The 17,511-nt window shown below is 43.8% G+C and overlaps 1 protein-coding gene across 1 annotated transcript in view; it reads left to right on the top strand.

Moving 5' to 3' along the window:
- The first annotated feature begins 900 nt into the window (after positions 1-900).
- ADAM19 (ADAM metallopeptidase domain 19) overlaps positions 901-17,511 on the top strand; it is a 75,726-nt gene continuing 59,115 nt past the window's right edge. The window contains exons 1-3 of the mRNA XM_077137529.1: positions 901-1,112; positions 3,211-3,296; positions 7,487-7,557. Coding sequence (XP_076993644.1) covers positions 1,016-1,112; positions 3,211-3,296; positions 7,487-7,557 — 254 coding nt within the window. The 5' untranslated portion in view covers positions 901-1,015. The remainder of the gene's footprint in view (positions 1,113-3,210; positions 3,297-7,486; positions 7,558-17,511) is intronic.

The raw sequence follows: 17,511 nt of genomic DNA, 5'->3' as shown, positions 1-17,511 counted from the left end.
TCTAGCTGTGTGCCTGTGGACAAGTTACTTAGCTTCTCTCAGCTTTGGTTTTCTCATTTCTAAAATGGGAATATTAATATTTACCCCATGGGATTATTAGACTAATTGGAAGAGTGACATATGCAGATTCCGCGGCACAAATTAAAGGCCAACATAAAGCTTAATTAAATAAGCTTATATTTCTGTACAGTGTGTTCAGTCTGGCACTTAGCAAGTCAGTCTTAGCTTTCATTTTCTTTTTATAGCAGATAGCAAACGCTCCATAAGTGATAGTCATTAGTATTATTTCCTGGTAATATCTCCTGCTGTTTTCCCTTCAAACCTCTAAACCCCAACCATCCCAAATTCTGGTCTCTCGCCCTAGTCCCCTATACAGCCCATGAGCTTTTACAACCCAGTGAGCTAGTGTGAGCCGTCTCCTCCAGAGCTCAGATGTCTTCTCCTCTGGGATTCCAGTTTTCACCACCCTCCTCCTCCCAGTCAGAAGGAACCTCTCCTAGATTTGTGTCCTGATAAGAAAACAACTCCTTAATAGCACTTAGTTCGTGGTGCCTCGTGGTTCGGTTAACTCCTTCCGACCTCGCCTCCAAGAGCAGCGGCTCTGGGGTGAGTGTCACCCAAGGCAACTAGCACAGCGTGAGACAAAGTAAACCGACTGGCCTTGGCCGCTGTGCAGGGAGAGATCCAGTTTAACCCCTAGAAGCCCGAGCATCCGCCCTCCCCTTGCCGCGCCCACCGAGAAGGCCTTCCCCTCCTCGGTCCGGGATCCTCCCTCCCGCTGGCTCTCCCTCACCTGAGCTCGCGCCGCTAGCCCCGGGGTCGGGCCGGCTCCTCCGCAGGCAGGTCCCCTCCCCCACCCCCCTGGCGGAGCTGGGGGCGGGGCGTCGGGGCGGAGGGCTGGGAACCCAGCAGGGAGGCGCAGGCGAGCGGCGGTGGGTTCCAGAAGCTGCCGGCCGGGGGAACGGGTATGGTTGCGAGCGTGTGATCGCTGAGCGCGCGAGGGGCAGCAGCTACCATGCTCTGGGGTGCAGGCGCCGTCCGGCTGTGCCTGCTGACCCTTGCCCTGCCTCTGCTCCGGCCGCGGGCGGCGCGGGAGCCAGGATGGACCAGAAGTAAGTGGCGGGGCGCTGGGAGGATGGGGACGGGTGGGCTGGGTGGCCCTGGTCCCGGACCTGGGAGCCGCCCTGACCGAACACCCGGGCCGCGGCCCTGCGCTCCCCGCTACTCCGCCGGGCCTGCGTCCCCGCCTCCCCTCGGCCCCCGAGCCCCGGCTTTGTTCCCCAGTTGCGCGCTGAGGGGTGATGGAGGTCCGGGAGAGCTGGAGCAGGCAGGACAGCCGGGCGGGCTCCCTCCGTCTTCTCTTTCCCTGTTTGTCTGCTTCTGGCTTCTCTTTCCGCTGCTCTCCGGGTCTCTCTTCCTCCGTTTTCTCACCGTCTCTCAGCCTCACTCCACCCTCCTTGTCCTGTCTTTACTTCGTTCTGCTCTCGCCTTCACCCTTTCGTCCGCCTGCTGCACTCGCCAGCCCCGAGCATCCCGAGCGCCCGGCCGGGACAGCCCGGATAGCGACATTCCAGGGCCGGGCTCGATGCCTCGCGTACACTGGTGGGATGGGAAATGCCTCAGGCCTAAGAAAATGCCCCCGCGAAACAGAGAAGGCGGTGACTGAACTCAGTGAAGCAATGAACAGAATGATAAAGATGGTTCAAAGAAGCATTAGAGGAACAGGAGTTGCACAGGCGTTGGAGAAAGAATCTTGAAATCACATGGCTAGGCCGGGTAAAAAAAAGTGGTGAATGCTCCATGGGGCAAAAAAATAAAAATAAAAGCCCTATAATTCTTGGGTTATCTTTCTACCATACTGAAATCATTTGCATTTGGTACATAGTCTATGTGTTGTGATTGGTTCAAAAAGAATAGATTCTATGTTGTCTTCATCTCCGTTCTCAGGAGTCCTATGGATTTAGCATATTCGTTTGGAGACTAATTTACCTCGGCCTTGGGAAATTACCATTTTATTAAGATGGTCTGCAACCCGTGTTTAAGACCTCAGACAAGTCACTGCTAGAGTTTCAATTCTCTTTCCTTCAAATTAGGAATCCTGGTGCCTGTCTCCCAGAGTTGGCGTGCAGATGAAGAGGAACTGGGAGTGGGGAATGATTTGGAAACTATGAAGTGAAACAAATGCAAACTTGTCATTAGGATTAACATAATGGTGCTTGGTGCCTTAGGAAGCAATTTCATATCTGTTCACCCCAGCAAAGCTTTTGGTAGGCAGGTAATATCATTTCCTCCATTTTAAAGATGAGGAAATTGAGGAGCGGTAGAAACACAACTCATGGACTTGACCTCCAGAACATAGCCTGGATCCCTTTCCACTGCTGTCATTGTAGTCTCAACCCCCATCATCTCCCAGTAGGTTTTCTGCAAGTCTCCAGCAGACCTTCCTGCCTCCAGAACCCCCCACCCTACCCCTCTAGGCATTCTTCACCAAGCAGGCAGAGTCATCTTTTTAAAACCTAATACAGATCACGTCACTCTATGTTTAAAACCTCCCATGCCTTCCAGGTCTATTAATAATGAAATTTAGGCTCCTTTCTGTGACCTGCAAAGCCCTGTTCTACCAGACCAATGGCTATCTGGATGTCCTGCTGCTTGCTGACCACATCTCCTACCAACTCCCCCCTTCATTTCCTAGATTCTCTCTACCTTTTACTCTCTGCTTGTTCCCTTGAACAGGCTACCTCCACTTGCTCAGGCAGAGTCACTGTATTTGCTGGTCCCTTTATCTGAAGAATTATTCCCCCAGATCTTTACATGACTGACTTCTTCCGGTCCCTTAGGTCTCAGTTAAATGTCATCTTTGCAGATCATCCTGTCTAAAATTGACACCTTTTGTTCAGTGTGTTTCTATTCCATGACACTTATTTTCTTCAGGGCACTTAGAACCATCTGAGAATATTTGTATATTGTCCATCTTCCCCTCTAGAAGGAAAACTTTGCAAATGTAGAGACCTTGTCTGTCCCAAAATGAGTGCCTGACATAGTAGGTGCCAGGGGTCACTCAGGGTCTATCCTGGGACCCAGCAGGTCTTTTAATGGCCTGTACAGGGCTCTTCCCAATTGGTGATTGGTTGTCACAGAAAGTCCCTGTGTGTTTAGCTAGGATGTGAAGGTCTGGGATTTCAGTGGTTGTGCATCTTGTATTGGCAGGAGGAAGTGGGGAAGGCAGCCCCCAGCTACAGCATGAACTGATAATACCTCAGTGGAAGACTGTAGAAAGCTCCATGAAAGGAAAGGTAAGACTGAAAAGCTCTCATTCTCAGCTGTTTGGGAGTCAGAAATTGACACATCTGTTCTGTGAGGTTTGGCCCACCCACTCACCTTTCCTGGTTGCCCAGTCATCACCAGTGGTTCTGTATCTAGCCCTCTCTAACTTTTCTGAATGTTAGTTTTGGAAGCCCAGATGGGGCTTTCCTTTGTAAAGTCACAGACTTCTAGGGCACTTCCAAATGCTATTAGCTGAGGCAATGAAAATTCACATTAGTGCTTACATAAGCTAAATATAAGTGCAATGGTATCACTTAATCACCCACTATTAATTGGAAGTGATTGAAGACTAGAGTTAATTTTGCTCTGCACAAACTGTGCTTCATTTTACTGATGGGTTAATGCACTTGGAATAATCCAGATCTTTTTTTTTTTTTGATGAGAGGGAGTTGGGAACCTAGTACTAGGAAATATATCTTAAAATCCAATAGGCTTCTTGGACTAGGACACCGGTAAAATATACAGGCTATCAGGATGATTGCAAACAAGACAAAACATTATCCTGGGGCACCTAGGATATTCTTTCTGGTTCTGTTTTTTAAAGCTTAAATGCGACTTGAAAGAGCTGGAAAGGAACTGTAAGATGTGTGTGAGCGTACAGAAAGACCGACTTTCTGACCTTCCGCATTCTGAACTTCAGTTTCCTCATTTATAGACTAAGGCTTAGAGGGAATAAGGAGGAAGAGAGAGCTGTGATGGAGGGGCTTTCTAATATCTCTTCGGGTTCAAGAGGCCTGTGATTTACTGGTCAACACTTGGGAGCAAGATGGCACCAGCTATCAGGACAGTCCAAACATGGTAACCCTTGAGTTAAACGGAGAAGGAGAAATGCCAGAAATCCTTGAAGTTATGGCTAGGGTAATTTAGACATTGCCTCCAAATGCTCTGATTTGGATTTGTTAAGGAAACTTAGTGAAAATTTTAGAACAAGTAAAAGAAAGCAACATTTTGTGCAGAAAACAATGGATACATGGAACTCATTTCACTAGAAAGTAGGAGAGTCTGAAAATAGCTTCAGGAAACATCTAGATGCATTAGTGGATGGCCATTTTACAGCCAGTTGTTTTTAAAAGTAAAGGTCTTGAATATTCAGTCCTATCCGTTACTGCCCAAGGAATGGATCTACTTCTTTAATTGTGGCCTCTGTTCTCTCCAGATGTGGGATGCTGGGCATCCTCCGGAAGGGCCTAAGAAACAAAGTGGAGTGCCAGATCCTGTCTTTGTTCCCAACCATTGTCTGCCCCGAATGTGGGTCATTGTATTCAGTAGAACTAGTCAGCACAGTGCCTGGCACCATAAATATTTGTTGAATGCACAAATGAATGAATGATGGAGAGACTAGAAACTGGGTCTGGCCCAGGGGTCTTACTTTCATGTCATTTATTCATTACTGAAACATTAAATGAACACTCACTCTGTACAAAATATTCTCACTCGGCTAAATGTTATGGGGAAAGGTTTCCATTCCCCTGTGCAACTCAAGATCTATTTAATCTGACCTTAAAGAGAAAAACTTATAATCCTTCCCTAAGAGAAGTTTGAACAGTGGGTTAGTTTCCTACACTTCCTAGGAGAGGTGATATTGCCTCTTCTAAGCATGGAGTGGTGGTGTATGTTCCACAGAGCTGGGCAAAGAAGCCGCATGGATTCTCAAGATGCTGTTTCATTGTTTTGCTTAAAATATCCCTTGGAAACAGGAAGCACCATATTTTAAATCAGTGTCTGTGTACCTTGCAGACCAAGGAGAAATATTTTTAGATTACCCACTTAAAAATAAATATTAGTATTCATGTTGAAGTTTGTGTCTCTTTGGGGGTGTGTGTGACAATGCTCTGATTTGTGTCAAGGCACCTTTTTTGTATGAACTGTCACCTGGCCACCTACCCTTGGGTAAGGTAGCTGCTGTAGCTCTGTTGCTGTGTGCTCTTTCTCAGGTCCCCACTTGGGGCTGTGTCCCTGATGCTTCATGTGATTGGGCAGAGTACTTGCTCCTGTACTTCCCAGAGGAAATGGGCAGAGAACCAGCAGCCAGAAAAGGTGTTGGTAGAACTGAATCATGACATCAGGAACACGGAAGTTAATCCATTGATGCAAGTTATTGAGCAAACGTCTCCCCTAGCTTTGAAATGTCTCTTCTTAAATGAAGTAACAGGATTAATTAGGCAATGGGCAGGGCTTTCGTTGCCCAAGAGTTCTTGGTTGGAACGTTCAGATCTCACCAGGGTCTTGGGTGATCTGAAAGTCTCAGGGATGTCCAGAACCATAATAGGAAGTGAGGTTTGCAGCAAATAAGAAGGGGAATGTGTTTGGAAGAGGCAGGTTCTAACCAGAGGTTTCGAGGGAGGTGACCCAGGTTAACTCTAAGTGGGGCAGGATTGAAAGTGACTTCAAGAGTTTAAAAGATCCTTGGTCTCAGGCCAGAAAGCTCATCCTGTTTGAATCCATCCTGTTTTAAATATGTTTGTAGGGATGGCCGCAGCCTATTTTCTTCCCTTAAAAAAAAGTTGAACAGCTCTAACGAAATTATGGAAGCATAGCGTTTTTTACGATACTTGATACTTGATTTTTGAATTTGTTTGAAAGTTTCTGCAATAAAAAGTAAAAATAGAAAAAAGTGTATTTCTTATTTCTTAAAATATTATATCTATTATAAAATTAAGGGAAGATGCACAAAAGAAAATAAAATTAACTCATGATCCCATTGCCTAGAAATAACTATAGTAATATTTGATTTATTTCTCCGAATTTTCTTCCTTTACCAGAGTATGCTTAAATAAAATGTACAGTTTTATATTTGACACTTTGTGTTTAATAATTACTGTATACTGTCTCAGTGATTTTAAAATTATTTAAAGTTAAATATTAAAGTAATTAAATATTAATAAATATTAATAAAATATTAAATATTAAAATAAATAATTTAAAGTTAAATTATTTTTTTAATTATTAAAGTTTCCATTTTTAATGACTGTCCAGAGTTCAGTCAATTGGATGGGCCATCATCTACTTAACCATTCTCCTTTTTTGGGGCATTTAGATGGTTTCCAACTTCTCATTATTATGAGTTATGTACGTCCTTAGGCACAAATCTTTGCCTTTATTTTGTTTCCATGAGACAGTGTTATATTATTGGGTCAAAGAGTATGACTCTTTTAAAGCTCTTGATTCATAACTGTGGAATTGTTTTCCTGGTTTGTCAATTTAAATTCTCACTGGTAGGGTATGGGAGTGCCCATTTTACAATATGTTCTGCTGCATTGTGAGTTATGGTTTTAAAACATAGTTGTGACTTTTTTTTTTAATTTAGAAGTATCTTTTTTTTAATGTGTTTGTGTGTGGGTGGGTGGTAGTGGTTACCAGCGATAAACATGTTTTTTATGCTTGTTGGCCACTTGCATGATGGTATCTTAAATGATCTGTTTCTAGGGGTGTAGCCGCTCTGGCCTTCAGCAAAACTTCTTATAAGTGTAAATGTATCTTCTTTTGGACCTATGAAACTTTAATTTGAGGTGCTCTTAGTTGCTTCTACTGAGATGGTGGTGGTGGTGGTGGCGGTGGTGGCTTATCCAGATGAGGGCCAAAATAAGATAAAATAAGAACACACTTTGGAGAGGCTTACCCCTGGGATTTTATAAGATAATAGCTAACATGTATTGAGGCTTCCCTGTATGCCAGGCATTTTGATAAATTCTTTAAATGTGCTAACCACTCAATTCTTACATGATCCCCATAAGGTTGACTATTAATATCTGCATTTTTAAAATAAGGAAACAGAGATTAAGAGGCATTTTCTAACTTGTCTAAATTTACACAAGTGCAAGTGCCGGATCCCTCTGACTCTACCTAAAATGTGCTGAAAACAGGTTTCTTCCAATATTTCCCTATACCAGATCTGCATGCCTGCACTTACCCTCAGGGGTGTGCAGGTCTGTTACATACCTGCATAGTGTTTCTGTCCTTTGTCTTTGGAGAGAAAGCAGAGGGGGCAGGGGATTTGGTTCTGGACTTGAAGTCATTTCCGGTTTGGGCTGGGAGTGCAATTGACCCTTTCTCCTTTGCAGATCAGTATCTGAACACTCAGCTTGGGCTGTGCTGACCCCTGGGAGCCTAGATAAGCCCTGTGTGGTAGGAACTGACATTCTTTTGTTATTGCTTTTAGCATCCACTCAAAGCTGAGCTCAGGGTTATGGCTGAGGGGCGAGAACTGATCCTGGACCTGGAGAAGAATGAGTAAGTGAACTCCTCTTTTGTCTTCAGCGAAACAGTGGACTTCTGTGGCCCTAGGTCAAATGTCGGAAGTGCTGTTTTGGAAGGTAGCAGTTAATGAAATGACCTTGGTTATTTGGGGAGAACATCTTGAAAAGACAGAGCATTTCCATAATCTCTTCACATGCTGTGAAATTACTGTACTGCTTGAATTAGAAATTACTTGTATTTCTTGAATTTCCTTAGGCTCTATTTCCTGGGTCTCCTAGAGTTCACTGCAGACACATAAGGGTGTGTGTGTGAGAGAGAGAGAGAGAGAGAGCGCGCGCGCGAGAGAGAGAGAGAAATTAAGGGAGAAGATGGACTGGAGGCAGCTGTTATACTAGCTTCAACCCAGCACGATGGCAGGAAGTAAAGGGGATTGGGGTAAACACAGCAGAGATTGGAGAGAGGCAAGGCAGAGTGTGTTGGGATTTGGGGCCTTGGATCCTGGCCACTCCTTCTGTTCTGGGTCAGCTAAATCAGAGATTCAGCCACCGAGGGTATCGGCAGCAGAGTCCTGGCTTCTTTGAGCCGGGTTCACCCATTGTCCTAGCTTCCTTCATCTTGGGTGGCCGGCTGGCTTGGAAATATTTCCACATTTGTTTGCCATCAAACACGGTTGTATCATGATTCATGCTATCCAGCAGGTGAATAGACATAACGCATGCGGTGTCTCTTGCCTGTTCTTTGGCTATTCCAATTCAGCTTGGACAATGAAGAGCTCTCCTTACTTGGCTGAGGAACTCTAGAGTCCTTTGGTATTTCCCCACCAACAGTTCCACTTTCAGGCTATCACACAGACATTGAGAACAAAGCTGCATGGCTTGGAGAGCTGCCTGTCTCTTCTTGGCAGCCTTTGGAGCCCCCTGGAAGCAGATGAGTAATTGAATGTATCACTGCCAAGAAAGGGATGGATAAGGACCTTCTCTTCTCCAGAAGGATAGGAATGGCTGCAAGGCTCTGGTAGAAAGGGAGAATATAAATTATTCCTAATTTGGGCTTTTGGGACTCTTGCAAAGGAGGATGAGTGGTATCTGAAGTGTGGTAAAAGTACAGCTTACGTGGTGTGTTCAAAAAGGGTGCTCTGTCTGTGTCTCTGCCCTTCCTCTAATCCATGGCTGCCTTCAGGAAGCCAAAAAGATGCGAATCTCAATCATTTTTGCCACTCACCTTCTAAGAGTAAAACCTGCTAGGCATGCATTTTTTTCCTCCCATTTCCCTGGAGCAAACCTGGCTGACTGCATCCTCAGATGGTGCAGGCTCTCCTTGCCCAAGAGTTCTTCTTAGATTGTTTTCCTTAATCCTACAGGAAAAAACCTTTCAGAGGATCTCTTCTTGACAACTTCTCTCAGGTGTTTAAGTTTCTCAGGTCCCAGCCCTTTAGCTCTAGCCTAAATGCTCCCTGTTGCCACATGAGCCTGATCTGTCTTCTTCTGCCCCATGGAGAGCATATGACTCTTAAACTTACTCTGGGCAGCTCAAAGGATGTTGTTGGAATCCTGGGCAAATCCTGTAGGAATCAAGCTGGACAAGCAAATCCTAAGACTCTAGTCCCTGTCCTTCCCTCTTGCGTTGGGACCTTTGCAAAACACTATAGGAAATTAGAGCAAGAAGAAACTTAGAAAACATTGAGTATAATGCACTTATGCATGGATGCAGAACTTCAACTCAGAGAGGTATAGGGACTTGTCTGGGGTCACACAGAAAATACCCATGAGAAATGAAACGACTCATTTGTGTTCCTTACCTGGGTCTGGAGTCATAGAGACCCAGGGATGGTTTACTAGCTCTGTGATCTTGAGAAATTTTCTAAATCTTTCGGAACTTCAGTGTCCTGTTCTGTAAAATGATACTAATACCAACCTCATGTTGCGGTTGTGAGGATTGAATGAGGTGTTTACGGAGCACATGGTGTCCTCTGTTGCTGTGATATTGCTGTCCTACACTGAGACTCCAGAGGACATCCCTGGATGTGGTTCTGTTGTTCTCGGCTCCAAGCTTTCCCAGTGAGCAGGCTATCATTCCAACTCCCAGAGTTGGCAGAAGGCAGGAGACTTGACAAAAATGGAAGCAGCAGAGCCAAGCAATATGGCCTCACCAGGTGTCCCTGGGACGGCTTCCTGCTATTTCCATCCGGATTGGGCTTTTTGTTTTTGAACATGTGTTAGCAAGCGGAACTCCAACTGCACGCGACTTCCTAGTGTGATTATAATTTCCCAAAGCCTCCTCATTCATGGTGCTAGTCCGGATTCAAAACAGCTTTGGGAGGGGAAATGGTTTTCTGAGTTTTCAGACTGCTGTGTTAAAATTTTTATAATCCCATGATATTTAGAGGGAAACTAGACTCCATGCTAAAGTGGTTTCTCAGGCTCTGGTTCTTATTTTCTTAATTGATTCATTCATTTTTTTTCATCTACTCTGCATCTGCAGCATACCAGACAGCCATGTTAGTACTGGAGATATAAAGCAGCTCTGCTTTTATGGAGCTTCTATTCCAGTGAGGGGAGACAGTAAACAAGCAAGTGCATATATATTATGTCAGATGACAAGAGCGATAGAGAAAAATAAAGGAGCGTAAGGGTGCAGGAGGCGGGGAGGAAAGTGCTGTTTTTGAAAGGTGGTCAGAAAAGACCTTGGTGCTGAATTGATGTTTGAGTTGAGATCTGAAGGAGGTGAGGGAGTGAGCCTGTGGACTATTGGGAGATGACAGTTCTAAGGAAAGGAACAGCTGAGTTCAAAGACCCTGATAGATTATGAAGTTTCCCACTCGCCCTTTCCCACTCGGCCATATGCCGCTTCTCTCAGGACTCCGGGCACCTGTGGACGTGGCTTCTGGGACGCTGAGGTGGAGGGGGTGTACATCTCTAATTTCTGTTTCATGATTCTGAGGTGTCTGGCTTTTTCCTCCTCTAATCAAGGTCCGCACGCTAATACACAGCCCAAAATAGCTGTGAGCCTGCCTTGATGGAATTCACATATGGAGAGATTGCCAAGAATGGTAAAGAGGGAAGAACCTTGGGGACGGGCCAGGAGAGGGGGATGTAGCAGACTGAGTTTCAGCTCAGGCAGTGCATGCTGTTGACCTCAGGTGTTCTTGAGTTCTGCATGGCAGCCGGCAGCCTTTTTTCTGCTGTAAAGCACCCTGGGATGAATGGATGGATGACATTCTCATGAGAGACATAACATATAAACCCTTTATTGACTGTGGATGAGAAAGAGTGATACAATAGGTATAAGCCATGCAGTGGCCAGTGTCTTCAGGTTAGGCAGTCTTGAGTTCAGATCCTGACTCTGCCACTTACTAGCCGTGTGTTCTCTTAAAGCCTCAGTTTCCTTATCTGGTGTGTAGTGACAGTCCCCCGTCATAGAGCAGTGGAAAAGATATGGTGCCTGGTAAAGGTCTAACATAGTTTCTGCCTTGTATTATATACATGGTAAATGGGACCTATTATTATTTCACATTTGGCATTTTGTAACTGCAGAAGCAATACATGCGCATTGTAAAGTGTGAAACAATGTCAATGTGTAATAAGTAAAAGAATGAAAGTCTTCAATCCCCAAGGAGAATCCACTGTTAACAGTGTAGTGGGCTTGCCTGTATTTTTTCGTACACACAATCCCACGGAAGCACACACACAGACTGCGGATTTTTTGGGGGGTGGGTGGGGGGCAGACATGAGATTATACTGTACATATTGTTCCACAACTTAACTTTTTTTTTTCTTTTATACAACTGTATTTCATGATGGCAGTACTCTGCTCTAAGTTTATATTACATTACTTATTACATTGTTCTACATTTACCCGCATGTACACATGATTTGCAAACTTTGGTGCATAGCTATTGATGGTAAGAGAATACTTGATAGAAGATTGATTGCAGCTTATTAATTAGTGTATTGGGCAATGGAAAAACATGCACTTGTGACTGAGGCAGTGTGGTCCAGTGGAGAGAGCACTGAGCTTGGAGACAGTGCTATCTCCTCCTGGCCTCAACTTTCTTGCCTGTAAAATAGGGTCTTGTCCTGGTTGGGCTTTAAAGTAGAGCCCTTCCTGTGCTAACTATTTTAAAGACACTGTATAGGTGGAAAACTTAAAGACAAGTCCCTGGCTCGGGGAGCTTGTTCTGCATTTGTAGAGACATCCCTGGAAATCATGGGCGGGGGATATAGGCAATGACACCCAGCACTTTGTCGGGACCTTAGAGTTGGGAATGCATTGCTATCTCAGGACCCAGCATTTCAGACTACGTATGACACAAGAAGAGAAATTATAGGGAAGAAATTATAGGTGCTATTTCCACAACCCACAATTTTGAGGCATAAATCTACAATACTTTCTCTCTCTGTAATTTTCCCCCTCTCTGAAGACTGCCCCCATCACCCATGTGCCTGAGGGTCTTTGATGAAAACCTGTTTGCTGAAATGAAATAGACTCTTCCTGAACTGCAGGCATTAGGGAGATGAATGTTTCCAGGTCCTGGCTCCCTTCCTTCTTCTCTCTTTTGCTCTTTCCCAAGAAGAAGATGCACTGAACTGATTAGCCAGCTTCCAGGATACTAATTGGGCCACATTTCTTGTGGCAGGATCACTGTACATTAGAAGGTCACCTTCAAAAGCAGATGAACAGCTCAACTAGTGGGCACTTTGCCCAAATACGTCTCTCTGCCAATGTCTTCAGCACATTCTGGCCTCTCATCTCTTAGCATCCTGTCCTTCCTTGACTCCAAATGGTGATAAGATGGCTTGGGAAAGGGAAAGGTACCCTTTGGTTTCAGCCTTATTCATTGTGCTCCAACCCATTTAGGTAAAAAGGCATGTGTGTGCAAGTCTAGCAGATAAGAATGGATATTTGTTTTCTTTTTTGTGTTCATCTATCTCAGGACCTCATGGGGAGCAGTAGTTGTCAAGGCAGAATTTGGGCATTTAGAAATTTACTCACCATTACTTCTGACTTTAATTGCTATTCATCTGTCTGAGCTGTTATCAGTCCTTCAGAGATATCCTAGGAAAGGGTGTCTGCTTTTGTTGTCCTGGAAGTTAACAACCTGGAATATTTACAGTGACTCGCTGCTAACAAGGAGTAATCTAGTTCCTTAATATTCCCCTCCACCATCTTGTATTGTGCAATGTTGGAGGAACAGAGAAGGGAAGAAATAGCAGGGAGGAAAGGAGCTTTTCAGCAGTGGGCTGGCTGGATTAGTTGTCCCCTCTTATTTCTGCACTTGTCTTTCAGGGAGTCCTGGTAGAAATATGTAGCTAATCTGGAGCAAAATTCAGAATACCACTCAGGCCATGGAGCTTCCCTCGTCCCCCACCGTCCAGCAGTAGTAAATCAGTAGTAGACTTTATTAACTCACCTAGGATAAAGGACAGCTCTCTTGTCAGGCAGAAGATCTCTTGTCAGGAGCTTCATTTTGTTGTTGGCAGAATTGTTTTTCCTGGATCAAGGAGAAGCTTAGAAAGGCTTAGATGGCTCCCCAATGCTCTTTGTAAACCACACTTTGCTGAGTTGCATTTAAATGTCACAGACATGAGGATTACATTTCGCTTAAAATACACATGGTTTAAGAAATTAAAGGATATCATTCTTTAACCAAGTATTTGGCAGATCTGAAGTAGTCAAAATGTTTTTCCAAACTCAGCTCACAGCTAGACTCCCCATTCCCTGAAGCTGAGATTGTATAACCCAAGGAGACTGGTGCCGAGGAAACTGTTGGATGGTTGGGTGGGGACACCAGAATTTGAGGAGAGCGGCCAGTGGGTGACTGAAATTGTCTTCATATATATTTTTTTGAACATCAGGAACTGAATTAACCCTATTGCATTGACTTTGAAGGCAGTGAATACATGAATGAATTCATATGCCAGGCACTGTGCTTTGTGCCTCCCCCCGCCAAGGAATCTGGTGGCCTTATCTGAGATGTAGTCTCTAATTGCATTGTAGACTGAGATGATTTTTTGTTTACAATTCTCATTTTGTCCAGAACCCCTGGAGTTGCAGACCAAATAAGTGGCTAGCCAGTTTGGTGTAATCTTTGGATAAGCCAAATTCTCAGTTGTTCCCCTCCCTGCCTAAGCATGATCTCCTTTATATCTAAATCATAGCAAACATATGTCACTTTCTTGGGCCCATTGCTTAAGCTCAGTCTCAGTGGTCAAGAGTGGTGATCTGAAGAGATGCTGTGACACAATCGCCCAAAGTGAGTGTTAAGGGGACATCAGGAACTGAAATACCCCAGACTGTTGCTTCTCAAGGCAGGAAGCTGATAAGCCCCCAATTCCGTGATCTATAGACTATAAAGGCTATTATTAGCCATCTTTTATAAGTTTGAAGAGTTTAAGTAATTTAACCAATGTCAGGCAAAACCAGAAGTCAAACTCAGGCCTGACCTGGCTGTCAAGCATTAGTACCTTCCTTGCAGGGGGTGGCAGGCTGAAAAATGGCTCTCCAAAATGTATCTACCTCCTACTCCTTAAACTTGTGAATATTACTTTCTGTGACATGCACCAAAAAGGTTCTTTGCAGATGTGGTTAAGGATCTTGAGATGGGGAAGTTATTTAGGATTATCCAGGGGGGTGCTTGAATTTAATGGTAAGTAACCTTTTAAAATGAAGTAGAAGGGGTTTAGAGTTCAGACAGAAGAGGAGAAGGCAGTGTTACCACGGATGCAGAGATTGGAGTGGTGCAACCACAAGCCAAAGAATGTCGGGAGCCACCGGAGTCTGAAAGAGGCAAAGACACCTTGATTTTGGTTCAAGGATACTGATTTTGGGCTTCTAGTCTTCAGAACTGAGGGAGGATTTCTGTGGTTTTAAGCCACTGAGTTTTTTGTAATTTGTTACAGCTGCCACAAGAAACTGATACACAGGGCTTGTGTGATTTAGAGATAATGTATTATAATGTGCTTAGTACCATGCCTGTCACCTAGTAAGCAGGGTTTCAATACATGCTAATGCTTATTCATGCACAGTCAAGAACAAGTGTTTTCAACAGCGTGTTGATGATGCAAGGCATTACACGGTGCTCCCCTGTGGCTTTCTTCAAGTGTGAGAGTGAGAAAAGAGGAAACATGTTGAGAAATTGTCTGTGTGGTTATCACTTGTGGACATTTCCTAAGTTCCATGTCATGTTCTCTGGTGCCTAGCCTGACCTCAGGGATCTTGTGGCTAAGGATAACTAGAACTGATGGTCAGATATTAAAAATGATGGGAAAATGTGGTGCCATGCATGCCAGGCACAGTTCTATCTTTAGGTGGTTCAACTGATGTAATCATCACAACAACCCTATAAGGTGTAGGTACCTGCATTTTGCAGATGGGGGTCTTTGGGCATGGAGCAGTGTCACTTGCTCAAGGTGTTCCCTATGTGAGAAGGGTAGAGCCAGGATGTGAAACTAGATCTGTTTGACTTCAAAGCCCAAGCTGTTAAGCACAGCATTATTTTGTCTCACCGGCTCTCTGTCCTTACTTGCTCAGTATGTTTTGAGGTCTTCTTCAATTAGCCTCAGCATTACTTCTCTGTTATTCTCCATGCCTCCCCCTTCTTTTCCTCCTACCTTCTCCTGGTCCTGGGTGGAATTTGAATTTCAGTGTCATATGGTGGTGTAATCCATACAGGGATGGATTCAAAGCCTGTCTCCTTGCATTCACCAGCAGTGTAAGCATTGGCAAATTACTTAACCTTTGGCAGCCTCGGTTTCCTCATCCACAGGTTGGGGATAATAATAGTAGTCACCTCATAGGATGTTGTGTGAATTCAATGACATAATGTACATAAAGGACATATGTAGTGCCTGGCATGCTGTGAGAGTGCAAAAAAGAGTCTAGTATTTATATTTTGCAGGGTCTAGGAAAAATATGTAAGAATGAGGTAAGGGGGAATTCCCCTGAGTTGGTTTCCAAACACAATTAAGAAGAGTTGACCTTAAAACCTATTGCCCAGGGGAGGAAATTCACTTCTGGCGTCCAGCAATGCCTGACTTGACCTAACTGTATCTCAAGAATACAGCTTTGCAGTGTACTCCAGTTGGTCAAACTGTACCTCTTTTCTATGCCTGCAAAATGAGGGCTGGGTCCCTCTTTTGGCAAGACCCTGAACTCTCTGATAAGGAGGTTGGGATTTGTTCACAGGTTCCGGCTCTATCTCCTTCCAAGGACCTGTGCAGTCAGGAAGGATGTCCACGGCTTTCTTTTGTCTCCAGCTTATTTCTCCTGGCTGTGTTTCAGCAGGGAGCACGGCGCAGAATGAATGGGAGGAAGCTGTCAACTGCCCTGTTGGCCTTAGATGGACCCTGTCAGAGCTGAGAGAAGCTGTAGACTTGGAAGAAATCTGGGGTTTATTTTATTTTTATTTTTAATGCAATTTTATTGTAATATATTCACACATCATATAATCCATCCAAAGTATGCTATCAGTATCATAATATATTTGTGCATTCATCATCGCAATCAATTTTAGAACATTTTCATCACTCCATAAAATAAAAATAAAAAAGAACTTCCCCAAACATCCCACACCTTTTATCCACCCCCCATTATTTATTTATTTATGTATGTATGTCTTTATTTTATTACTCTCTGCCCATATACTAGATAAAGGGAGTGTGAGTCACAAGGTTTTCACAATCACACATAAAAGCCATATCGTTGTACAATCGTCATCAATATTCTGGGCTACTGAATTATAGCTCAGCAGTTTCAGGTCTTCCCTTCCAGCTATTCTAATGCACTAAAAACTAAAAAGGAATGTCTGTATAATACATAAGAAGAACCTCTAGAATGAATGACCTTTTGACTCAATCTGAAATCTCTTAGCCACTGTAACTTTTTGTTTCATTTCTTCTCCCCCTTTTGGTCAAGAAGTCTTTCTCAACCCCATGATGCCAGAGCCAAGCTCATCTCTGGGGTTCATGTCCCATGTTGCCAGGGAGACTTACACCCTGGTAAGATGTGGCTTAAAGAGAAGCCACATCTGAGCAACAAAAGAGCTTCTCTGGAGGTGACTCTTAGGCATAATTATGAGTAGGCTTAGCTTTTCCTTTGCAGGAGTAAGTTTCATAAGGGCAAGCCCCAGGATTGAGGGCTTGGCTTATTAAATTGGGAGTCCCTAATGCTTGAGAGACTACCAGGAATTCCTCAGGTGAGGAAGTTTAATATTTCAACATTTTTCTCCAGTCCCTCAATGGGAGTTTGCAACTACTTTTTTATTTTCTGCCCCAAATACTCTGGAATGTATCAGGGTATTACATTAGCCTGCTCAGAATAATAGCGTCTCGTTACCTAGTCTAGGTTCTTTGTAATTATGCAGTTTAAATAAACTGAACATGCAGATTAAATTAGATAGTGTACTACAGAAAATATAAATTTTGTACCAAATAAACATCTCTTCCCTTGCTCTTACAGAGCAGTTGAAGTTTTAAAATGCAGTCAGTATCATCTTTTTCTGATTTACCTTAGTCCTAACCAAGTCCATTTCATTCATATCTCTAACTGAGGTCTAATCTTTTTTCAGCTTCTTTGACAGTTGCTGTATGGAATAATGCTGACTTTCAGAGCTGTAGAACTCTAACTCTTGAGTCTCAGGTGTCACACAGGTACCTGGAGTTGGTTCTTGAATTTAAGGATCCCTTTACCATCAGTCAGTTTACCTAAAGATAACAAAAATTGCAAGCCATATGGCAAATTTGTTTAAAATGCTTTCAGACATTGAGAGTTTGTACCTCTAACTCCAAAGCCAACCCACTCCCCACCCTGCACCAAAGGCTATGCCATTTTACATTCAAGCAACAGAGTATGAGAGTGCATTATGGATACATTTCATGTAAATTTATGTCATTTTAAGGGTTGTATGATATTAAATTGTATAGGTATGCCATAGTTTCTTTTAAAATTTCTCATATTGACAAATTATCAAACGTACACAGAAATGGCATG

The sequence above is a fragment of the Tamandua tetradactyla genome, chromosome 20, assembly GCF_023851605.1.
Source record: "Tamandua tetradactyla isolate mTamTet1 chromosome 20, mTamTet1.pri, whole genome shotgun sequence".
NCBI classification, from domain to species: Eukaryota; Metazoa; Chordata; class Mammalia; order Pilosa; family Myrmecophagidae; genus Tamandua; species Tamandua tetradactyla.
Note: the sequence above shows the minus strand (reverse complement) of the source record. Positions and strands in the feature narration are given on the sequence as shown.